The sequence below is a fragment of the Colletotrichum fioriniae genome (genome assembly GCF_027942845.1).
Source record: "Colletotrichum fioriniae strain IMI 355084 chromosome Unknown scaffold_19, whole genome shotgun sequence".
Lineage (NCBI taxonomy): Eukaryota > Fungi > Ascomycota > Sordariomycetes > Glomerellales > Glomerellaceae > Colletotrichum > Colletotrichum fioriniae.
In genome coordinates, this window is record NW_027076855.1 from 692,078 (window position 1) to 715,630 (window position 23,553).

Below are 23,553 nucleotides of genomic sequence, written 5' to 3' on the forward strand. Positions count from 1 at the left end.
TAAGGTGTGGCGGGGTATGTGAGCCGCAAGTCAGCGATTTCCAGCGCTCAGTCAGCCGCCGCCGCCAGCTTGGTAACCCGTGCGGATACCTGTAGAAGCTTGCCTCACCTCAAATACACCCCCTGTCTTTCATCTTCTCTCTCATCTCAAATATCTGATTGATACTCACTTCATCTCAACTCTCTTGGCTCGATCAACCATCAAAAAAGAGAACAATCCATGATCCAATCTCATCCAAATTCATGAACATCGTCCTTTTACTCAGCATAATTTCAACACTCCTCACAACAACCCAAGCCTGCCCAAACCACTCATCCCTCCGCACCCTCACCCTCAAAATGCCCGAAACCTACAACAAAGCCTTCATCCCCTTGGAATCAAACCCCAAAGTCTTCAACGAACTCATCGCAGCCCTCGGCGCCTCGCCCAACCTCCACTTCCAAGATGTTTTCACACTCGACGACCCGACCTTCCTCCCGCCCAAAATCCTAGCCCTCATTCTCGTCTTCCCTACAACGCCAACCTATGAAGCGCGACTGACGGCCGAGGACGCCGGTGCAAAGGATTGGATGGTGGAGCATGATGAAGAAGACGAGGACGCGGTGTGGTTTAAGCAGACTATCAATAATGCCTGTGGGCTGTATGCTGTTTTGCATGCTTTGGCAAACGGCCGGGCCAAGGACTTTCTGAGTGAGTTGGCATGACGTTCCTCTTGATCCCTACCCAAGAGCCCCCAAAAAGACTGACGAGATTCAGCACCGGGATCATTGCTAGACAACCTCCTCTCCATCACAGCGCCCATGGACCCAGCCCAGGCCGCCATGGTGCTGGAAGGCTCAACAGAACTCGAGGACGCGTACGCTGCCATCGCGACAAAGGGCGACACGGCAGCACCGCAGAGCGCAGAGGATGAAGTCTACTTCCACTACATTTGCTTCGTCAAATCACCAGACACTGGCCACCTCTACGAGCTGGACGGAGATAGAAAGGGCCCGGTGGACAGAGGTATCCCAGACGAAGCGGAAAAGGTCGATCTCGGACCAAAGTCCGTAGACATTGTCAGAAACTTCATTCGGCAAGGAGGAGAAGATATTGGGTTCAGCCTCTTGGCCTTGACGGAGGAGGCATGAACAAGCACATCTGCGTCTATGTGGAAAATAGTCGTCGAGCATAGCCACCAGCACATTTTGGCCGAGGCGTCGTGGTGGGATTACTATTCGATCTTTTTTACTTTCTACGGCTAGGTCGTCTATGACGCCCTTTAGCTCGCCTGGATAATCTTCTCCAATTCATCAGGGTCCTTGATGGTGGGCGTCAGGTTCTCACTGCCGTCCTTGGTGATGAGGATGTTGTCCTCGATTCTGCACAAATTAGCACACCTACACAACGGACAGCATTAGGATCGGGGCTTGACTCACCTCACACCGCCAACATCCCAGTACTTGTCCAAGACGGCTTGGTCAATAAACTTGGAGTGAACGGGGTCCTTGAGGTACGGCTCAATGATGAAGCTGCAGAAATAGATGCCCGGCTCAACGGTCACGATACTGCCGGCAGGAATCTGGCCTCTGACACGCAGGTAACGGAACATGGGGTCTGTATCGGCGTAGTTGGGGTTGCCACCGACGTCGTGGGTGTCCATGCCCAGGTAATGGCCAAGGCCGTGAGGGAAGAAGGCAACGCTTGTCCGGCTCTTGAGGATCTCCTCCTTGTCTCCCTTTAGAATACCGATAGCGTGGAGGCCATCGATGGCAATCTTGTGCGCCAGCAGATGAATGTCATCCCAGACGACGCCCTCCTTCAGTGCGGCAGTTGTCTCCAGCTGCATCTTCAATACAGTGTCGTAGATTTGGCGAGACTCCTTGCTGAATTTGCCGGAAATGGGGAACGTACGGGTCTAGTCAGTGTTAGTCGCGCGTATATATATGCACTGCGATGCTAGACACTTTACTCACAATGTCAGATGCGTAGCAGTTCCATTCCGTGCCAGCATCCAGGAGAAGGTTCAGCTTTCCTTCCAGAGGCGCATCGTTGGCGACGTAGTGCAGAGTGGCAGCTGCGCGACCTCCAGCGAAGATGCCGTGGTACGCCTGGTTCTTGGCACCGTTCGCGACGCTGTGCTGCAGGAACAATGCCTCCAATTCTCTCTCGTTCTTGGCATTCTTGACAGCCTTGACCACGGCATGGTGGCCAATTGTCGAGACATCGTTGGCCTTTCTGGTAAGGGCAACCTCGTAGTCGTCCTTGACCACACGGCAGCGCTCAATGGCATCCTTGAGAACGCTAAAGTTCTTGTCATCGAACTCGAGGAAAGTGATGTTGTCGAGAACCTGGTCTTGGATCGCAAAGACGGTGGTTTTGGAGCCCTTGCCCAGTCGCGCAAGTTCGGCATTGACGTCTGTGGTGTACTTTACATCGTCGATATCGTACAGCTCCTTGGCCTCGGCGGCGCTGACGGGCAGACCAGACCAGATGACACTATCGGGGTCGATAGGGGGGATGAAGAGGGTCGACTTGTTTGTCGCAAGATCGAAAACGTAGTGGCAGTCGGCGAGGGGGCAGCCGGTCAGGTAGTAGAAGTAGCGGCGCTGTCTTTGCGATGGGTGTCAGGCATGGTTGAACAGATAGGTGACGATGGGCCAAATGATAAATGAGAGGCTAGAGATGATACCTAAAGGGCTCGGGCTCGTCATTGTCCTCGAGCATCTTGGTCATGCGGCCCTCGACATAGAGAACGCCAGAGGCATTGGGGACCTTGGACTTGACGTAGTCGGCGACACGGAGGGCATGCTCTTTGGCGGGGTACTTGCCCTTGAGCACCGTCTCGTAGTCTTGAGCCATGGTGGCGCTAGGTGTGTCGGAGAAGAGCCGCGCTGGTGACGTCTGGAAGATGGTTGCTTTGCGATGCGACGGGGAAGCTTGCCGCGATCTGCCAAGGCGTCTGGATGCCGCGGCAGTTGATAGCTGTTGGATTCGGAGTTGACCGATGAGGCTCCTTGCTGCTTGTAGTGGTGGTAGTGGTAGTGTTGGTGGTACAAACTTGGGGCAGAGAGCAAGAATGTTGCGTGCTGGCCGAGTAGATGTTCTGGTCAACATGGAAGGAGTCCGGCCGGCCGTCACACCCGACGATTCTGCCTTTGTGGAGGGGTCAGGACTCGGGACTCTAGAAATCAGACGAAGGAGGGGCACTGAGCAGTCAGCAGCACTGTAAGCCGAGTTTAGGCGCAAAAGTAAGGTGAGGTGAGGTGCTGAGAAGCGGGACAACGATGGCTGTAAGGCACCTTAGTGACGAATCAGAGCTCTTAGACGCGTCGGATGAGGAAGCTGGTTTGCACCAACGGGCCCTGAACGGGGTCGAATCTCTCGAAAGCTTGACGCCTTTCCCACCACGGCGGACGAGAGCAACAGTGCAATCTCGAGACTTGATTTACGTAATCACACGGTGCTCGATCGTCTCCATAATTTCCTCGGCACATTATGTAAGGTGAGCCGAATTGATGCGATACTGGCGACATCTGGTCAGAAGGCCGTCGACAGCTGTCAGCAAAAGTACATCGATACCTCTATGATGGATGCTCGGGAGAAGAAGGCGCGAGACGGGAGGTTCACGATACCTCACTACCTACCTTCCCACCTTCCTTCGCTACCTTACTACCTCAGGCCATTCGTTCCATTTGTTTCCCCAACTCCAACTCAACTTCTGACGTACAAACTTCGAGCTTCTCCAAGACTCCAACCCGCCCTCCACCTGTTCACATGTCACATACGCAGTATCCATGGATGTCTAGTGCCCGCATCCACAACCCGTCCACGATTGTCCTCTTTCATCCGTTTTTGGTTTCCCTCGTGGCACCGGAACCCCTTCATTGGAACCCCTTCGCCGAGGCGGCTCAACAAGAAAGCAACGACGATGCAGCTACAGCTACCATCGTGTGCAGACGCAGCGTCCCTCCGAATTTCGATGCACATGGATTGCCGTTGACGTTTCATGGGACATTGCATGGCGGATTACACATAGAGAGGCACTGGAAGCTCCCAGATCTACTTGTAGACATCCACGCCCCAAGCAACATTTGCACCGTTTTGTCTCGGGTCGAATGATTCTTACAAACATCGAATACGTTCAGATGACAGCAGTTTTGACCAAGAACTCGGGCTGGCCGATCTCTCCCCTGCTCACCACCAGCATCAGTCTGCTTTGCGCATGAGGGAGCCGTCACTGTTTCAACTGCGGCCTGCATCCTATTCGCAGCTCGGCCAATCGAGCCTAGCCGCACCCAACCAATACGGCCTTCCATCACCAAACGAAGGATCGCTTTCCCTGAACCTCACAACCTCGCTTTTTCAAACTTTCAATTCTTCCCCCTTCGACCAGGGTGGCTGCGTGACGTCTGCGCGACAAACGACTGCCTGTCTACTCCGTAGTATCTATCCGTTCTTTGCTTCAGCTAGAGGGGTGTGTCGCTTCGTGCGGGTAAATCCTCCCGAAGCCACCCAGCGCCAACATGCACAACCACACAACCAAAGAGACTTGTATGGCCGGCTAGCCTAACGGGGCAGAGACCGGCACAGCAAGGCAACGACTTCTTGTCAGTTTCCAGAACCAACATCCATCTAGCTGCTGCTGTTGCACTGCCCCCTTCAACAATACCAACAGGCCAAGACTTGCCATTCCACCGCAACAACATTCGCGACATCAGCCATCAGATGATGCCCAAGAAGCCCACAAGAGCTACGCCTAAAGTTTCGTTCCACATTAGCTGGTCTGGTGGTGATGGAGGCCGCGGACAGTGTCCGACAATCCAACGCTTTCGCGGCCTGCCTCCACTGTCTTCACCAACATCGAGGGGCATCGATGGATGCCATCCTGCAGAGGACGGGCATCCACCTGGATGGGCTAAGTTCAACATCCCGGCATGCGACTGATTACTGATTTGCTCAGAGCCTCACACGACGTTACAGCAACTCCACCACTGGTCCTTTCTGCTTCTCCAACGTCAGTGCTTTCTTCCCCGACCTTGGCCGTCAACCCACAAAATCCCCAGGGGGAATTACTGGACCTGTGTTTGTCCAGTGGCACTCGAACAATGGGCCCGGAATCCCCCAGTCGAACCACTAAACAATCAACCCGAGTCAAGTCTGAACGTCCGTCTTAGTCAATGGATCCTGGCATACCTAGGTTCTGCCACCGACCTTTCAGATGCCACCATGGAACCGTTGCCCCAGCCGGCAGCCGTGCAGATACTTTTCGCGCCTGAGATGCTGCGAGGCTCGAGAGATAGAAGAGGCAAGAATATTTGACAGCAAATTAACTACATGTCGCCCGGCATAAGAACTCGAAGCCGACGTACGTACGAGTTACTGCGTACACCGTGAACGAGCAACAGACCCTTGCGAAATCCAGATGCTACGAAGCAACCTGGCGCCAGGGTTGGTTACTCCATAAACCTACAGATAAGAAGTTGCATTCTGTGACCCGTCACCCAGGGATTCTCGTCTTCTGGGGACCCTATCCGAGCCCACCGGCTTGCCCAGGCTCTGTCGTCAAAATTCTCTGCTTCTACGGGTACCTAAGCCCAAGACACAGAGCACACTACCTAATTCAACTTCACACTCCGGTAATATGAGAAACCGAGAATTCGCTGCGCAGTGGAAGTGGCCTTTCGATGCTGATCCGCTTTCCCGAAACATGCATAGGTAGTTCAAACGGAGGCAAAGTCAAACAAGCGCCTTGGTACGTCCGTAATACGCCAACACTACCAATGAGGTTGGTAGGTGGCGGGCTGCGGGCAAGCAGCTAGAAATCTCTGAATACGGGCATTATTCGTCAGTATTCGAATCGTTTGGTCTTAGGTACCTACAAAGATCTCGGGCCAAACACCGATGCCCAGCGTTCGACGCTGCCGTATGCCGGCCAACATTCTTGGGGTCGTGGATGGCGCTTACGAACCGAATCAGGCATTCCGATCCCGTACCGCTCGAGATCCATCACTCAAGTACGAATTACCATGCCCCCGACTTTTATTCGTTCGCGGGCCCAGCAATAGTCCATGTTTCGCCAGTTCGGTCAACCGTTTGATACAGTCTCGAAATTAGCGCTTTTATGGCCCACCTACTATGGCCCCGTTCTTATTTCATGACTGCTTCCGTCCAATACGATACGTGACCGAAGAGGGTACCGAATCCTTCATATCGCCATTATACGGTCTTTCGATCTTCCAACATTCTACCCCGCAAGGAGCCCCGACCGCCACCCCCTGTCTCCCGGCCACCCTCCGCTCCCTGTTTTTCACGCTCGCCCGCACATCTGCAGCTTATTTAGGCGTCTTGGGGCTCGGCAGTCCGCCTGGTGTCGGCCCGATAAGGCCATCTCTCTTTACGGTTCTCTCTTAATGGGAGGGAGGCGGTCTCGAAGCCTGGTCACCAGCCCAATCACGACTTTCCATCAACGTGGGTCTGTTTTCACACTGCTTGCAGGCTGCCCTCCCTCTTTTCTCCCGACATGACGTAGGACAAGCCTTGCTGGGAAAACTCCCACGGCGACCAGGATACGGAGGTACGATGCCGGACATGGATCAGAGGTAGCCCGCCTCTTTGCGCGAAAAAGGCCTGTTTTGCCTTCTTTAATTTGACGGTACGGTGTTGATGTCGCTTACCGCTCAAATCAACGTTGCGCAGCGCAGCTCAAGGTTAGCTCAGAGAAGATATGCGTAGTCCCAAATCCCAAGACATGTCAAGATGCTTGAAGCTCACTCAAGCCTTTTGGCCTATGGTCTATGTCCTTCTCGGCGGTGGGCTATGTGGACAATAAGCAACGCAAAGCCTTGACGATCGAGCTTGGGTTCTTTTTGTCCTTCACCTCTTGTCTCTGCTTCCCCGCGCTTGGCCGGCTGGGATGATTGCGTGGCGCTCCACGGCGGCCAAAAAGCCAATGAATGCGCCAAGCGCTTGGCTCTCACGATCACTTCTCAGTAATGCGGGACGGGTGTGACTGGACGAACGACTCAGATGCCTCAAATCTTTCTGCACGTTACATTGCGAGGCACTAATACGCGATACTGACAAGGGACCTGCGCATGTGTCACCTGGACAGTAACTATTCCCTTCCTTCGTCTCCCTTGGATGTGTTATCCCGGAGAGAGCCCACTTGTACTCCGTACAAACCCGTCAATTCGTCAGCGCTCTCACCCCTGGCGGAAAACAAACCATCGCCGGCGCAAGCTGTAGGCAGAGTGAAAAGCAACATCTACAAACCGCCAAGCTCTCCCACGACAGGGTTTTAGCACAAGAGAGCCCATGCTCAGACCAACAATGCGAGTCCAAAGTCTAGACTCGAGCGGATTCTCCGTCCTCGCGTGGGGCAAGGCAGTCTAAGAACTTGATTACCATGCCGATCTCGACCAGTCGCTTCACGTTCCTGTAGAATCAAAACTCCAGAGAACTGAAGCCTATGGGGTGTGTGCGGAGACGCCAAGAAGACAGCTGCTCGAGTTTCTGGTACAGGATCATCGGCTGTTTTCGTCTGGTACCATGGGGTTGGGCTTGCCTCTCACGCTTCTATAAAGATCCATGACTGCCCATGCGACGGTCCCATGTTGGCTCTTGTCTCTGGTTATCCTGCATGCGCGCCGAGCTTCCATTAACTTGTGAAGCCATCTCAGACGTTGTCACACGTCAAAAGCTCATCGCGTCCAAGACAGTCAACAGATTCATTCAACAGTCAGAGCTCGATACGATACAGTGTACTAGCCCATCACCAGTATGGCTGATAAAATTCACCCAGAGGGGTAAGCTGTTGCCAGTATTGCAGCCTTCAGAGTCTCCTACTAACCCAGGTAACTATCTAGCGAAAAGGTCGCCGATGTCTCTGGACATCATGAAGAGCGTGGCACGCACCAGCCCGATCCAGTTGAGCTCAGCCGCAACATCGAAGCAAAGTAAGTTGCCTCACAGTCGTACGCGCCGAATCAAGACGTATCTGACCATACATACAGGATCAAGAATCCTCTCGAGGGAATCCCATACAACCAGCTCATGCGCGATGTCGAGGCCTTTTGCACAGAGCATGGGCTACAGGAAGAGATCGCCGTGTTCCGCAAGGGCGCACTGGTAGCCCAGGACCCTGAAGGCTATGAGACTTTGACCGGCAGTGAAGCTCTCGATGAGGCTGAAATTACAGCTTTGCGAGAGGAAGTCACCCACAAATGGCGTTTGCCCAAGAAGCTTTACCTGACCATCATCACTTGCTCTATTGGCGCTGCCGTTCAAGGATGGGATCAGACTGGTACCAACGGCGCCAACATTTTCTTCCCCGAGGAATATGGCATTGCGAGCAGCAGCACTAGAGACCGTCTCATTTTAGGCCTGGTCAACGCTGGTCCCTACATTGGGAGCGCTCTCTGCGGTTGCTGGCTGTCTGACCCTCTCAACCACTACTTTGGCCGTCGCGGTGTCATCTTCTTCTCAGCTCACTTCTGTATCTGGCCTCTCATCGGTTCGGCCTTCAGCCACAACTGGCAACAACAACTCGCTAACCGTCTTCTCATGGGAATTGGCATGGGTGCCAAGGCCTCGACCGTACCCATCTACGCTGCCGAAAACTCTCCGCCGTCGATTCGTGGTGCCCTGGTCATGTCATGGCAAATGTGGACAGCTTTCGGCATTGCTCTGGGAACTGCCTTTAACTTGGCCGTCTACTACGCCAAGTACAACTGGCGACTGATGCTCGGTAAGCATACATCACTTCAAGACTTCATTTTAAAGCCAAGATCACTAATTATTTGACTCGCAGGTGCTCCTTTCCTCCCCGCCGTTCCATTGCTCTGCTTGATCTACCTCTGTCCCGAGTCTCCCCGTTGGCTCATGAAGAAAGGTCGTTACCACGATGCTTGGAAGTCCATGATCCAGCTCCGACACAACAACATCCAATGCGCTCGCGACATGTACGCTATTCACGCCCAGCTGCAGCTCGAGAGCCAGGTCTTGGGCAAGAGCAACTACGCTAGCCGCTTCATGGAACTGTTTACCATTCCCCGCGTGCGCCGCGCCAATTTGGCTGCTTTCACAGTCATGATTGCTCAGCAGATGTGTGGTAAGCAAAAAATAATGCATCGTAAACCTCTTATAGACGGAGCGGTATCTGACAATCTTTCGCAATGCAGGTATCAACATTATTGCCTTCTACTCGACCACCATTTTCAAGGATGCCAACATGGGTGATTTCCAGGCCCTGCTCGGTTCATTCGGTTTCGGAATGGTCAACTGGCTCTTTGCCTTCCCCGCGTTCTGGACCATCGATACCTTTGGTCGAAGATCTTTGCTCTTGTTCACCTTCCCTCAGATGACATGGACTTTATTGGCGGCTGGTCTTTGCACGTTGATTGCGCCTGGTGTGACCCGCACTGCGCTGGTGTCTCTCTTCGTCTACCTTTTCGGCGCCTTTTACTCCCCTGGCGAGGGTCCTGTACCCTTCACTTACTCCGCCGAGGTCTACCCTCTTTCTCATCGTGAGATGGGTATGGGTTTCGCGGTTGCTACTTGCCTGTTCTGGGCCGCCATTCTGGGAATGACATTCCCGTTCATTCTTGACAGACTCCACGTTGTTGGTGCCTTTGGTCTCTACGCTGGTTTCAACGTCGTTGCCTTCTTTATGATCTTGTTCTGGGTTCCCGAGACCAAGCAACGTACGCTGGAAGAGCTCGACTGGGTCTTTGCTCTGCCCACCGCCCGCTTTGCGCACTACCAGGTTACCAAGGCGATTCCCTACTTCTTCAAGCGCTGGGTCTTCTTCGACCGCAACGCTAAGCTGGAGCCTCTCTACACCTTCCAGCAGCACCAGCGTGAGCAACGCGCGGAGCGTGTCCCCAGCTCCGACGAGGAGAAGAAGAGCTACTAGGCTTGCATTTTACGGAGACAAGGTCACGCACACTACGTGCTGCCTGGTTGCATAACAATAATTGCTAGTAAAGAAAAGAGGTTGCTTTGAGATATACCCATGTGGTGGATGAGACAACGAACTTGATTTTCTTGAATGTGGACAAGATATTCTACCGCATGATCCTAGGTCGCATGGCCTACTATGAGTTTGAATTGATACCAACTTGAATATATTACCATTTCGTCGAGTCTTACTTAGCCTGTCCCGATCAGTTTCCACTAACCTACCATGACTTATTTATTCTTAGAATCAGAAATAATGAAATTTGACCCCTCTCGGCAGAACGTGGTACTTTCCATCACCAGAATACATCGTATCCACGTCTCTGGCTCTCTTCGCGTTCATGGCTCGTCTCAGGATGCCCGCGTCCTCAAAGCGAAAACGATGAGTCGCGGAATGCCAAGACACGGCGCTTGCAATTGCCGCTCTTCTTTGTGCCATATGATATATATCCCCGCCCCCGCATGGCCCGATGGCCCCGATACCGTTTTAAAGCCGTTGGGGCGCGATATAAACCTTTGACGCGGGTTCTTATTTCCGCCTTGGACTACTTAGTCTGATGAAAACCCATCTTGGCATTTACGTCTTGGCGTGGAGTCAATTTGAGAGGGTCTGAAGGGGAACAATGGGGTCAGTACTAAGTATTCTGGGGCATACTGAGATGGCCGATTGCTTCGGCTTCCATGACTCAGTTCCAGCTCCGAAGTACTGGTATATTGGGTCGATACCGTCTACGACTGGGATATGACAGGCATCAGGTCATGATGAATGGACGTGTATACGGTACATCATCACGGCCCTGAAAAGTTGAGATGGGTCCCAAAGACCATGTAGATGACCCATCTCAAAGTCAAGCCAACTAGCAAGCAAGGCTATCGCCCCCATCGCTCCAAAATCTCCCTCTTCCTCTCGCTCCTCAACCTCGCCTTGCCAGCATCAACCTTTTCAATCCTCTCCTTGACCTTCTCAACCTCTTGTCCCAACACAGCAATAGACGCCTCAATCCCCTCATCCACAAGCCGCACATCCCCAAACGGACTCTCAGCCAGCAGACTATCCCGCAACAACTGTATTGCAAGCTTCGAATCCGCAAGCTGCGTCGCGGCGGTGCCCTCCAGCGTCTCCTGCGCATTCCTCGCCACGTCGCGGGCCTTCGTCTGCCGCTCGGCCAAGGTGGCGGATAGCACGGCCGTTTGGCCCGCGCCGTCAGTGACGTCTTCGGGGAAGGCGATGGCGAGGGAGCGGAGGAGGGCTTCGAGGGCTGGTTCATCGTAGGCCGAGGAGCGGCGGCGGCGGTTGGTGGTGGCGTCGCGGGTGGGTGATCTCCCGGGGTTCGTGTTGTTGCGGCGGCGGACGGGGGAGACGAAGTCCTGCGTCGGCGTCTTTTTCTTTGGCGTTGCGACTGGGGTGGCGAGTTCTGCGCGGGCTGTGGTGAGGAGGCTTGATGTTGCTGTTTGGTGGGATTGATAGGCTTCTATGCGAGAGGAGAGACGGTCCATGTGGTCGAGGAGGTAATCTAGGCACTCGTCGATCTGGATGTGTCAGTGACTGCATGCTCGTCATGGGCTTGGGCGTGAGACTTACGTAGATGACCGCAGCGGCCGAGCGGCGCAAAGATTGCCCGTTCTTGCTTGATAGCGACTTTAAAGCCGGTTCGAGGTGCTGCTGCTCGACCGACATTTGAGCCACGGGGAGTATCTCTGCGTAGAGAGACTCGAGTTCCTCCTGAGAGGTTTTGACGTCGTCTGAAGGGTGTGATGTCACGCCGTTCTGGTGGGCGGAGCTTAACGCTTCGAGGTAGAGTCTATCCAGCTTTGTGCGTACCGTTTCGACGGTGTATTTGATCAAACTACGACAGGTGTGTAAGTCATGATATCTTTAGGAGCTGTGGGTGAGGCGAGCGCGTACCGCATGCAAATCTCACGAAGCTTTTCTACGTTTTCACGGTCTTCGGGGTCCTCGGTCTCGAGCTCGAGCCCCAGCTTGCGGAGACTCGAAAGAAGCTTGTCGTCAGAGTGGAGCAGGCTATCCAAAGTCTGCTGGAGGCCGTTGCCAGAAACCTTGGATTGTTGCTCGAGATCTGACGCCTTGTACTCCAGACTTTGAGACAGTTCCTCGACCTTGAGTCCCATGTTAGTAAAGCTATCTCCAGGAACGACTACAGCACAACTCACCGTGGTCATCATCTTCTTGCGCTCAGTATCGTGCTTCTGGTTCCGTTGGAAGACGAGGTCGGAGCGAGCCTCCTCAACCCTGGAATGGGTCTTGACCAGCTTCGAAAGGGCATCCTGCTGCTGTTTCAAGGTCTCGGTCTGCTTCACAATGGCGGCAGTCGACCGGTTGAGCTCCTCAATGGCAGTCTGCATCTCGCGTTCGCTTACAGCTTGAACAGCAGCCAGATCCTGCGACCCAACCAGCTTGTCGATCTGACCTGATCTGTCCAAGGCTGTGTACCTATGGACCCCATATTGATAAGCCATACGCACGTATCTGAGCGCTTGGCACACTCATGATGGTACTCACAAGGCTAGTTCGTCTCTGGACAGCAGATTCTCTGGGCCAAGATGAAGGCGGGCCCATTCGGTAAAGGCAGTTCCGTGCTCTGGGTCATTGAGGGCTGCCTGAAGGGTGTGCCGGTCAATGGCGATACCGTAGCTTCGTACAACGTTTTCCAGGTTTGAGACATCCATAGCGGCGAGCAGATGCCTTGATTGGATGCTATCTAGACTTGAAGGATTTCTTTGAGGTTGTGAGGGTGGCTGAACAGAGGGGGCCAGAAACGGGATGCCCCTCTTTGCGTAGGACTTGGTGTTCAACTACCAACAGTTTCTGGCTTAAGGTGCTGCACGTGGACAGAGTTCCGAATTTACCAAGGACGGGACGAGCCTTGGTGTCTGACCGGTGAGTGCTGTCGCCCCCAACCTTGACGTGGATTCGGAGAATAGAGAGGAATGAAGGCGTGGAGGTTTCAAGGTGTGAAGAAACGGGGTTGGAAGTTCGTTTCCTAAAAGGGAACGGCTGTAGCAAGTACACACGGGATGCGGTTGTCCAATGACGGAAGACGGCTGAGGTTTGTGGTTTGGTCCACAGATGGCATGGTATCAGAGGCCAGCGGAGGGGAGACAAAAACGTCTATAGGTTCCGGGGTATTTTGGCTTCCGTTGGGTGTAGCCAAGTCACGACGTCTTGAAGCAACACACGCTGCCGTTGTTGGTTGCAATCGTGCGGTAAAGTCGGAAAGGTTGTGTTGGTATTGTACGCAGCAGTATTGATGGTGAAGCCGCGTCGTCTCGGCTCGGGATGCTATTTTCCTTTTTCCTCCAGGTGTGGACTCGATTAAAGGGGATGATGCGTTGGTCTGTTCGTATACTTTGATATGGGAGCCAAGGGCAAATGAAGGACAACGCAAACCGAACAGATGAGATGATTTGATCAAGGCCAAGAGGGGAACATATGTGAGAGGCTCATTAGAGTGACGAATGAGTTGAGTTGAGTAAGTGAGTTGTCCAATGCAATGAATGAGTTGAGGTGAGGTGAGGTGAGGTGCAAACAGAAACAAAAGGAAGCCCACCGCGAAAGACGGTCGACTAGTCCGAAAACAGATAGATCCCCACTAGAAGGTCCATTTGGCCAACCAGATACCGTAAACCAGCAGCCTCCCGTTTGCACGGGCCCTATGGCGGTCCGTCGACGTCTGCAACGGCCCCATCCAATATCATCCTGGGTACGTACCTTGCAGCATCGGTGATACGGCCGATAGACTTACACGACGTCCCCTTCCCACCATTTCCCTTCAGCAACCAACGACCAACAACAAGCTGCGCTGTTCAATGATCCGTCACTCAATCGAAAGAAGACCGGAAGCAGGACTGGAGACGCGCACCTTGCGGAACAACGACCACAACCACAACCCCGGCAGCTTTTCGTCACAGCTCTGTTAAGACATCCCCACACAGTTCCGGTAGTGGCAAGGAAGACCAGCTCGATCTCCATCATCTTCAACCTTACGCAGCAAGCAACCTTTGTTTTCTGCAAGAAGCCATCCATATTTGCAGGGTAAAATATTGACGTGGGTACACAATCAGCCTCTTCAAAGCAGGTCTGATCTATTCTGGATATCGTTTACAGCACGCGCCGGTCTGCCGTCAGTCCGCCCCTCCCCGTCAGGCAGGGTGCAGCTTGCATCTCTCAGGACAGACATCGACAAGGACGGGAGATGGCTTGAGCGTCCCGTTGCATCTTGTCACTTTTGACGTCTGTCACACACACACATGCTCACATTATTGGCCTGGGGGCTATTTTTCAGCGGATGAACAGCGAGCCGACCATCGGGCTGCTAAGTATGAACGTCCAGACGTCCGGCGCGGTCCGGACGGAGGGGCCATTAGGGGGTCTTCTTCGAAGATAAGCAGTTGAAACTGCTCAGATATCTCGGAAAGTCAGTTCAAACAGACTTGATCGCTTTCCGGCCAAGCCTTGCCGCAAAATGTGATGCGTCGACTCTGCATCTCCATCACCAACAGAACGAGATCGATGGCCCAACCGCATATCTTTGGTCACTCGTGCCTCGGACTCTTGGATCCGTTCCACACGAGCAACAAAACCATCTTTGGGATGATTCTGCCTTCTCTCATTCGTTCAGAGTTGCTGGGTTTGCCACTAGGACCCGTCGACAAGGAAGCTCCTGGGCCTATCGTGTGTTCATCCAGCGTTTGTGAAGCCATCCACAACCATGGAATACCGGATGGGCCCCACACACTTTACCTTCCGCCGGACCCCATCCGTCTTCATGTTCACCTTCAACTTCACCTTCTAGCTTCTCCTCTTGGACCCCACTCGCTCTTCATTCACTAGAATGGGAATGGGGGCCGGCTTCGTATTCTAGTACCCGTTCCGTGGCGAACCCAAAGACTGTCTTTCGTCGAGTTTCCCATACTGTTTTCTTCCCTTCTTCGTGGATATATACTGCTCGCGTACGACACTGGGTGACGGGAACTGGGAAGCAAGAGCCTCTTTGTGTTTCCCTGTATCTTTACCAACTGCGGCCTTGTTTTCCACCTCGTTTCACGTGTGGATCTGATTGCCTTTGCTACTTGGGACTTCACCCTGGGGTAAAGTCAGTACCAAATCACTCTTGGACATATTGTCACACAACACCCTCCTGTTCACCCTGGGACCCGTCTCGTCTCGTCCTCCTCCCTCTACCACGACATGTTTACAAGAACCTCTGCTCGCTTCGAGCTTCTCTCCAGGATCCTCCAATGTCTCAGACTCAAACTCAGACATTTGACAGGCAATGTTCCCAGAGTCCGTTTGCCATTGCGAATGTTCAGGAGAGATACCGAAGAAAACAGCACCGACAGATGGGAACATTGCACCCGCCTCATACGCCAGCGGATGCGTGACATCTTCTGGGTCGGGGTGATTTACCTCGCTAGCGAATTGCTCATATGGAGTCTCTTCCTGGGCCTGTACGAAGTCCGACTTGACTACCTGTCACCCATCATTGGCATGGCGGTGGTGTTCTGTTTCATGTTCGCGATTTCATACCCTTGTCCGGGGTCAGAAAGCTTCTACCACCGCCACATCAAGTACAAGGTTTGTCCTTCGCCTTTGTTCTCACTTAATCACTGTTCGCAAGTTCTGATCTGGCCAGGTCGACTTCATCAATAGCAACTTGGGTATCGGCTTTCCAGTGCCCATCGTCATGATTACTAAGGATAGACTGCTTGGCGGTAAGGGCATTGGAAGAGTAATTGGCAACTTTGGTGAGTTCACCTTGACACCAAAAAACAATCTTCAACATTTCAAGACTGACAAACAAAGTGAACACCAACGTCGTCTTTTGGATACTCATATTCCTGCTGTCTTGGGGCATTTTGGCCGGGATCCTCAGAATCCCAACCTTTTCTCTACGTCAATCTGAAAGGAATAGCGATGTTGACAACGATGTCGACCAGCCATGGCACTCCAGCGGGCAAAATACCCCTATCCCACGGATTGCGATGCCCCCTCCAACACTCAAGCGGAGGCCATCCGTGTCAACAACTCTGAACGAAACCACAATCAACGGATACCATACCGATAAGGAAGCGGGATTGGGTCCAGATTCGAGGGCCGTCTCGGCTTACTTTACTGACAGCGACTGCCCGACCCCTGTCCCACTTCCGAGCCCACTGGGCCACTACCAAGACCGGACATCGCTTTCAAGCTCGCAGCAGCCCCAGGTCTCGAGCGGAGAGGGCATCCAAAGGTTCAGCTGGTTCAAGGAGTGCTACCCAATCATTCTATCAATCTTGTTCCTACTCACCGTAGGTATCCCTGTCTCGTATGCCCTAGGCGATGACCGCATCCTCGATGGGTGCATGCTGTGGTTCACCTGGATCAGCAGCACGAGACTGCAACGCAATTTTGGACGCAGCGACATCCTTTCCAATGTACCAGGGCTCAAGACGACAATCACGACACTCCTCAACCCAGTCCTTCTGATGACCCTTGGCATGATAGCCTACACTCGCGCCAAAGCCGCCGCCACGGACACACCCATCAAAAGAACGTTGGCCCAGTTCTCGCGCGGTAGGACTCTCTCCCTCATCTGGACCTCAAAGGTGTCGGAACATTATTACACCCCGAACGATTGGTTCGGTGCCGGCGACGCAGCGATCTCGATCCTTGAGGTCGGCATCGTTGTCTGGGGATTCAAGCTCTACGAGTGCCGGCATCAAATCTGGTCTCGCGCCGGCGCCGCCGTGGTAGTTCTTTCGGCTGTCTTTGCGGCACTCAACGTCTTTGTGTCCGTATTGCTCGGCAGAGCGGTTGGTCTCGGGCCTCGTGAGGCGCTCTCCTTTGCAGCGCGCTGCACAACGCTGGCGCTGGCGCGACCTGCGATAGAGGCAGTCTATGGGAACGATGTCGTCACCGCGGCACTGGTGGTGAGCAACGGCATATTGGGACAGCTAATGTACCCGTTCATGTTGCGGAAGCTGGGGTTTGACGCGACTAAAGAGTCGCACATTGACGTTGATGTAGACGAAGAAGAAGAAGAGAGGCCGAGAGACGACGCGCTTACCATCGGAGTAGGGACGGCGATTGGCATCAACGGCGCGGCCATGGGCGTCTCATATCTCTATGAGAGGAAGAGCCGGGCTGCGCCTTATGCCGCCCTGTCGATGACCGTGTTCGGGATCTTTACAGTCGTCTTCAGTGCGGTCGAACCATTTACAGCTACCTTGACGAAGCTTGCTGGCATGGGACCGAACAGGCTCCCGTATGGTGAGGTATCTTGAGGTTCCTCAATGTAGGTAGTTTGGCGCGTGAAATCGGTAATTCGGAGCATGAAAGGCGGCGCTCTGGTTAATGTACGCAGCCTAGCATATCATGATTGATCGATCCATAGACAAAGTGCGGGAGAGGCAAATTGTACTTGCGAGCTCGTGGGCTCTCTTCAGAAGCGCATTTGGTATTTTTTGATATACAGTTATGCCAGTGGCAAGCGCGTGATGAAAACAATTTTGCAAAAAATGTCATAAAACGTCCGGCTGGCTCAGTTGGGCCAGCCGTATCATGTCCACCGGCACTGGGCACTGGTTGAACTTTTTTCTTTCTGTGAACCCCCCCTGCCTGCTTACACGCGCATGATGCTGTTCGTCTCTACTCTATCCCGTTTACTCCAGTCTGTGTAGTTTGATGGTTAGTGGAACTGTATATGGGAGAGGAGGAATTGCAAGAAGAAACAAGACTCGAATTGCTCACCTCTCAATCAGGTGCAGGCCGCTTGCCGTCTCCACGACGCTGCTAATCTCACCAGGGTTCAGACCAAAGGCAGCTTCTTCAAACTCCCGTTGCATGTCACCCTTGCCGAAGTAGCCCAGGTCACCCCTCTTACGGGCACTGCTGCAGTCGGATTCGGTCAGAGCCAGCTCGCCGAGCGTGGTCGAACCGGACTTAATCTTGGCCTCGTGAGCCTTGATGATCTCGAGCGCGTCCTCCTTGGTGCGGGAAATCTCGGCCTATGTTTGATAGGTGTTGTTAGCTGTCTTGTACTCTATCTAGTCTAGGAATATGTATCTTGGTATTCAGATTTGCGCGTACCTCTCTCCAGCTAGAAGGGCGCCGGCTGTCCTTGTGCTTGACCAGCAGGTGGGCAGCGCGGATCTTTCCCTCTGGCACGGGAACAGCCTGGGATCTTGCGCCGGCGCCAGCGCTGTGGTGGGTGGCCATGTAGTGCTTCAGCTTCTCGGTGTCGGTTCCCGCGGGCGGCTCCCAGCGTGAGACCTTTTCGGCGGCATTGAAGTAGTAGGGCAGGTTCTTGGAGTTGGAGTGTCGCACTTCCCAGCCGGGGGGGGAGACCGGTGTCAGCCTGGTGAGGATTTATGTTAGTCGTCTGCTAACACTGACATTGTCTTGGTTGGTAAGCGGGACGGCTCCGCGAGAGACGCAGAGAAAGGTCCATAGCAGCATGCTGCGACGGCCCGAAGGCGAGGCTGCGCGATGGGAGGTGAATCTGGGCACAAAGGAATCGAGCGGGGTTAGGTGTAGAGGGTGCAGAGAGGGAAAAGGCTCTGCTCTGGATACGAGGTGCAGCAATGCTTACTCACCATTGTTGCGCGTGAGGTTGTTTACAGGAGAGACGAGGAGAAGCTGTTGCGATAGTTGCGCGGAACCAAACTTCAAGGGCGGGGGAAGTTGGTAGAAGGAACGAAGCTGTCGTGGAGTACCGAAGTGTAAGAAACGTGGAGTTGGTAGAATAAGGAAGAAGAAGAATGGCACGACGATGGAGGCGAGAAGGGTGGGCGTCGAGGTACAAATGTACTCGGGAAGGTATACCTACCGGTAACCTAAGGTACGGCAGCCGGACGGAGGAGACAATGCTAAGGTACTTTATAAGGGTAAGGTAGGTAATGGAAGGTAAAGGTATCCGTAAGGTGCAGCTGGGGAAGAGCTGGGGTTTGGCGATGCACCTAGCCAACGGCAACTGGACGGGGAGGTTCTTCAGCTTGGCTCGAATGGATTGGATGAGAGAGAGGATGACGTGCGGCTGCTGGGGTAACCACCAACGAGGCCTTGCTTGCTGGGAACCTACCGCACCGCAGTAATGGGGGGCTACCTACGGGAGGGAGGGGGGAACAAAAAAGCGCAAAAAAAGCCAAGGTCCGGGCCACAATGATAGGTTACCTAAGCCACCAGAAGTATCTTTCATGCCACTTGAACAATGGATGTCCGCTGTCGACGAGCGTTAGTGGGGGAGTGGGGGGGAGGGCTACGGGGGACCTGGTGACCTCTGACAGGGAATTAGACCGGAAAGGAACCTAGGTAGAGCTGGACTCGTGCCCGGACGGGAGCCATCAAAAAGTTGTGTCCCTGAAAGGCGGGGAAAAAGACGCTGGAGAGGGGAGTTGATCATTCCCCCCAGCGCATCGAAACTTGTGCCCTTATTGGTTCCATCCTGTTCCAGTTCCTGTCGAATCACGTGTGGTACCTAAGGTACGGTCCCGTGCTCATCTTGGTAAGCTTACAAAGTTTCACCCACCAGACCTTCCTTGCAATGGAAGCTCGTCGTCACACGTCTTATTCGACGCAGGGTTTCCCGTCCCAGACCTGTCGATCCCTCTTATCAAGGCACAGTCTATCAGGTTCTCCTTGAGGAATAGGAGAAAAGGAGAAAAGGAGAAAAGGAGAATGGAAAGAGATGTCATTCGTAGGATTTGGAAGTCTCAGACTAGGCTAAGCGACAGTTGGGTTTTAATTTTCGACCAACAACAAGTGCCCCTCGTCCGCCCCTCGTAGAGCTTCTCAATGAGACCCCCCATTACCTGGAATAACTTTGGCCTCATGGAAAAGTCCAGTGGGAAATGTGACCAGCTACCTATCCAAATCTGTGTTCAGTTGCTCTATGGTATGCCAACGTTGGCTCATCCGCCACGCTGCCTGCTACCAGTGGTCTCACGGTACCTCATGCGGACTGCTTCTCTCATTTATCATGGAGATTTGGTAATCTCAAGATTGCTTTACTTAAGAACCTACTCCTACTTGAAAGGTATATGCCTCGAATAGAAACAGTCATGAATAGCGTTCTGGAATCCAAAACGATAGGTGGGGGATAAACTGTTTAGACATTGATACGATCACCTCAGATAGGGTAGCATATGACCAGATTTTGGCTCCTCTATTCGTAAGAGGTTCAGTATATCCATAAGAAAACCCTAGTCGCTAAACGATCACCTCTTGAAGAGATGAAAAGTACAAAGTAGACTTAAATGACGGTATGAATCACAAGAGACGGCGGCCTCACGAATATTACAATCAGGTTGGCATCTCGGATGAACGAGTGACTCACCGAAAGACGTCTCGGTGAGCTGGTGACCATAGCTCGAAGAAATTCCATTCCGCCCTGATTCACCGAGGCAGTCCCACTTTTCGCCTCCCGCACTGCAAAAAGGAACGTGCGCCTTTCTCCATCAGGTTCCTTTCGATTATTTGCGCCGCACTTCGCTCTTCCACCTTCTGCCTGAATCTCAACATTACACATCGCTGCCCGACTTTCAACACCGCGCTCTATACCTCGATTTTGGTTTATAGACTTACGCGACGATACTGCGAAAACACTACACCCCGTTCGATTAATCAACCCTTGCCCCGACGCACAAGAATCGCTTCGCGACCGACATCACGATGGCGACCCCCATGAGCACCAACTCCCAAGACGACGCCGCGAACAAGAAGCTTGAGCAGATTACCTTTCGCTTTTGCTCCGAATGCTCCAACATGCTCTACCCCAAGGAGGACGAAGAGACTCACCGCCTCCAGTTCACCTGCCGAACCTGCCAGTTTACCGAGGAGGCTCAGTCTACCTGCGTCTTCCGCAACGTCATGAACAACGCCGCCGGTGAGACCGCCGGTGTCACACAGGATGTCGGTTCGGATCCTACTGTAGGTGATCCCCAGTCTGTTCTTGCCCCTGTTGTATGCATCGGCTGCGGCCACGCCATCCTTTGCAGCGGCTGCGGTAACCCGTCCGACGACTTCAATGTCTCGGTGGCCCCTACCCACCAGCACGACGGTCCCCAGAGCAAGAAGACGGAGATCACATGGGACGACTTGATGGACATGGCCGAAGACGAGGCTCTCGACGAATACGACGAAGAAAGGGAATCAGTCACCTCCGACGAGATCAACCACGGATTCGCGGGCATCGCGCTTAACAACGAGCCTGACTCCGCCAACCGGAAAGTCTCGTGGCCTACTTTCAGCTGGCTGTCAGCCAGTGAAGAAGGTTCCTTCGCCACGCGTTACCACGCGTTACCACACGACCTATTTTTTGGATGACACCCCCTGGACCTGGCTTTTGCAATGGGATTTTGGCTTTCACCTTGAATACGAGACCTCCCTTGTGATCAGCTGGCTGACGCTGCATCTTTCCCGGATCTAGCTTCCACGATCAAACAAGGAATGCCCCGTCTGTAAGGGCGGCGAAGCCGTCTTCTTCCAGTCTCAGCAGCGAAGCGCCGAGACGGGCATGGTTAGTACATCTCTCATCTTTCTCTCTTTCAACCTCCCTTAGGGATGTCCCAAAGGCTAACGCGTTCTCGTGCAGAAACTGTTCTATGTCTGCTGCGATTGCGGTCACATCTTCCAGTAAAAGAGACGACCTGATGAAGATACCCCGAGATTGTTCTAGAGGAGGTTACCATGCATTGTAAGGAGTATTCTGGCGTTCGAGCTCTCGATTGGGGAAAAAAAGGCCATGGGGCGGCCACGGTTTTTGTCTTTAGCTATCATACAGACCATTGAACTATATCTCCCTTAAAGAGAGTAACCAGTCTTCGCCATCGCGCTTTATTTGCAAGCGACCTATGACCTGTGTGTGTGACTCGACTCGAGTTTCTGAATGTTTTTGTATTTGATGGAGATTGGTATCAACTGCCAACCCTGGAAACGCCGGCTCATGCATTCGTATAATACATTTCCCCCAATCTGATGACTTTTTTCTCCTATACTTTTACAAAGATCCTACACGTCTTTCTTGTCGTATCTCCTACCCCTACGTCCCATCGCCGTTCCCTTTATGCGTGCATAGGCGCCATGGAAAGGATCTTGCTCCACTTCTTCCTTCTCAGCTCAGCACCAACGACGCCGTTGATGCGGGAGCCGACGGGGTCGCCGGCCTTGTTGATGAGAACGCAGGCGTTGTCGTCGAATCGAATGACGCTGCCGTCGGGACGGAGAGTCTTTTGCTTGGTGCGGACAACGACGGCGTGGCGCATGTCACCACGCTTGACCTTGTTGGCGGCAGATGAGCCGGCCATGCCACCCTCGCTGGCACCACGGTGCTTCTGAACCACGACGACAATTCTGTCACCTGCAAACATCATATGTATTAGTCTCGTAATCGATTCGCGCAAGGTGAGAGGCTTCGTGTGTGGGCGATGGGTTCGTACCGATCCGGGCGAGCTTCTTCTGGCCGACAACCATGGCGCATTCGACCATGGCAGCACCTGAGTTGTCGATGCATTGCAGCACCGTCTGAGATCGCGTTAGCTTGCCGATTGAAGAACAACATGTCAAAAAGATGACGGACCTTCAGTTGAATCATTTTGGCGGCGGGACCTCGTGGTGGGCTGTGGTATATCGAATCTCCCCTGGCTGGTCACTGTCTCTCTGAAACTATCTCGAAAAGGTGGGACTGCAAAGTTGAATTCCACGTCGGAATAACGGATGGACTTAGATCCGATGGCCCCAGGACGATGGACCAGTAGAGTGGAGTCATAGACCCACTTGGAGGGTTGCATGTTGTCCCGTTGCTGCGGACAGGCCTCTGGCACCCAAAAGAGGTTAGCCGCGTGAGCATGATGGTACCTCATTGGCTGACGTAGCCAGTCAAAACTTGGTCTGTGCGACTATTTTGACGTCTCAGTGCTCACTTGGGGCCACTTCAACGATAATCGCCTAGGTAGCCACTTAGTTTTGCAACTTATGATTGGCCATCAAACCCCCCGGCAAGGCGCAATCCCAATGTTTCCCTTCCTTTCTTGCTTCCCTCCCTCTCTCCCGTGCTGCGTCTCTGTCTGGCTGGTTTGTCTGCTCGCTCCCCTGGAAAGCTGGAAAGGAAGAAATGAATCTGTAATCTGTTCCATTGGGACTTGCTGTCAATACCTGTAGGTACAGAGTGCCTTGAGTCGGATCCGAACAGATTAAGAGTAAGTTTGCGCAAAAGAGTAAGAGGGAAGGAACCACCCGAAGCAATCAACTTTCCACCCGGCAAGGGCAAGAGCGAATTAAAACTGGGACAAGACGGCGACTTCCATTGCTGTTTCCTGCTCATCTTGAGTTCAGGTCTCTTGACGTCCAGCCTCACACATACCTCACCTCACCACATCCCACCTCCCACCTCAACCTAACCACATCCACTTTTTTTTTTGTCTCATTTCCCTCCTCATTCTCATCTCTTTATCCGCTCCATCGCCCGTTGTCCTCCCTTCCGGTACTTGTGGATGAAGCTATTTTGATTCCTACATTCATTCCTTCAGCATTCATCCCAGCGCAACAACAAGGAGACAGGAGGGTCCAGGTCTTGTTTGTTCCTCCCTCATATCCTATCCTACCGTACCGAGTATGAT

The 23,553-nt window shown here is 53.2% G+C and overlaps 8 protein-coding genes across 8 annotated transcripts; 4 read left to right on the top strand and 4 right to left on the bottom strand.

Moving 5' to 3' along the window:
- Positions 1 to 338: 338 nt before the first annotated feature.
- On the top strand, positions 339 to 1,130 carry YUH1_2 (ubiquitinyl hydrolase 1; the record flags this gene model as incomplete). Its single annotated transcript, XM_065759437.1, has 2 exons — positions 339 to 690; positions 775 to 1,130. The coding sequence occupies 2 exons, from the start codon at positions 339 to 341 to the stop codon at positions 1,128 to 1,130; spliced, it is 708 nt and encodes a 235-aa protein (XP_065612001.1).
- A 131-nt stretch (positions 1,131 to 1,261) lies between these two features.
- N0V96_011918 (uncharacterized protein) lies at positions 1,262 to 2,841 on the bottom strand (the record flags this gene model as incomplete). Its single annotated transcript, XM_053192526.2, has 4 exons — positions 1,262 to 1,361; positions 1,419 to 1,897; positions 1,956 to 2,592; positions 2,672 to 2,841. 4 exons carry the CDS (start codon positions 2,839 to 2,841, stop codon positions 1,262 to 1,264), a joined length of 1,386 nt encoding a protein of 461 aa, XP_053049883.2.
- A 5,193-nt stretch (positions 2,842 to 8,034) lies between these two features.
- On the top strand, positions 8,035 to 9,895 carry N0V96_011919 (uncharacterized protein; the record flags this gene model as incomplete). Its single annotated transcript, XM_053192525.2, has 3 exons — positions 8,035 to 8,728; positions 8,792 to 9,091; positions 9,162 to 9,895. The coding sequence occupies 3 exons, from the start codon at positions 8,035 to 8,037 to the stop codon at positions 9,893 to 9,895; spliced, it is 1,728 nt and encodes a 575-aa protein (XP_053049882.2).
- A 914-nt stretch (positions 9,896 to 10,809) lies between these two features.
- N0V96_011920 (uncharacterized protein) lies at positions 10,810 to 12,627 on the bottom strand (the record flags this gene model as incomplete). The annotated part of the gene is made up of 5 exons (XM_053192524.2): positions 10,810 to 11,469; positions 11,522 to 11,786; positions 11,846 to 12,057; positions 12,112 to 12,391; positions 12,461 to 12,627. 5 exons carry the CDS (start codon positions 12,625 to 12,627, stop codon positions 10,810 to 10,812), a joined length of 1,584 nt encoding a protein of 527 aa, XP_053049881.1.
- A 3,667-nt stretch (positions 12,628 to 16,294) lies between these two features.
- Positions 16,295 to 17,223, top strand: N0V96_011921 (uncharacterized protein; the record flags this gene model as incomplete). Its single annotated transcript, XM_065759438.1, has 2 exons — positions 16,295 to 16,298; positions 16,382 to 17,223. The coding sequence occupies 2 exons, from the start codon at positions 16,295 to 16,297 to the stop codon at positions 17,221 to 17,223; spliced, it is 846 nt and encodes a 281-aa protein (XP_065612002.1).
- Positions 17,224 to 17,685: 462 nt separating this feature from the next.
- pin1 (peptidyl-prolyl cis-trans isomerase Pin1) lies at positions 17,686 to 18,336 on the bottom strand (the record flags this gene model as incomplete). Its single annotated transcript, XM_065759439.1, has 3 exons — positions 17,686 to 17,946; positions 18,029 to 18,296; positions 18,329 to 18,336. 3 exons carry the CDS (start codon positions 18,334 to 18,336, stop codon positions 17,686 to 17,688), a joined length of 537 nt encoding a protein of 178 aa, XP_065612003.1.
- Positions 18,337 to 20,608: 2,272 nt separating this feature from the next.
- N0V96_011923 (uncharacterized protein) lies at positions 20,609 to 21,575 on the top strand (the record flags this gene model as incomplete). The annotated part of the gene is made up of 3 exons (XM_053192521.2): positions 20,609 to 21,166; positions 21,366 to 21,455; positions 21,531 to 21,575. The coding sequence occupies 3 exons, from the start codon at positions 20,609 to 20,611 to the stop codon at positions 21,573 to 21,575; spliced, it is 693 nt and encodes a 230-aa protein (XP_053049878.2).
- Positions 21,576 to 21,999: 424 nt separating this feature from the next.
- On the bottom strand, positions 22,000 to 22,529 carry mrpl38 (mitochondrial 54S ribosomal protein uL14m; the record flags this gene model as incomplete). Its single annotated transcript, XM_053192520.1, has 3 exons — positions 22,000 to 22,295; positions 22,375 to 22,459; positions 22,515 to 22,529. 3 exons carry the CDS (start codon positions 22,527 to 22,529, stop codon positions 22,000 to 22,002), a joined length of 396 nt encoding a protein of 131 aa, XP_053049877.1.
- Between the last annotated feature and the right edge of the window lie 1,024 nt (positions 22,530 to 23,553).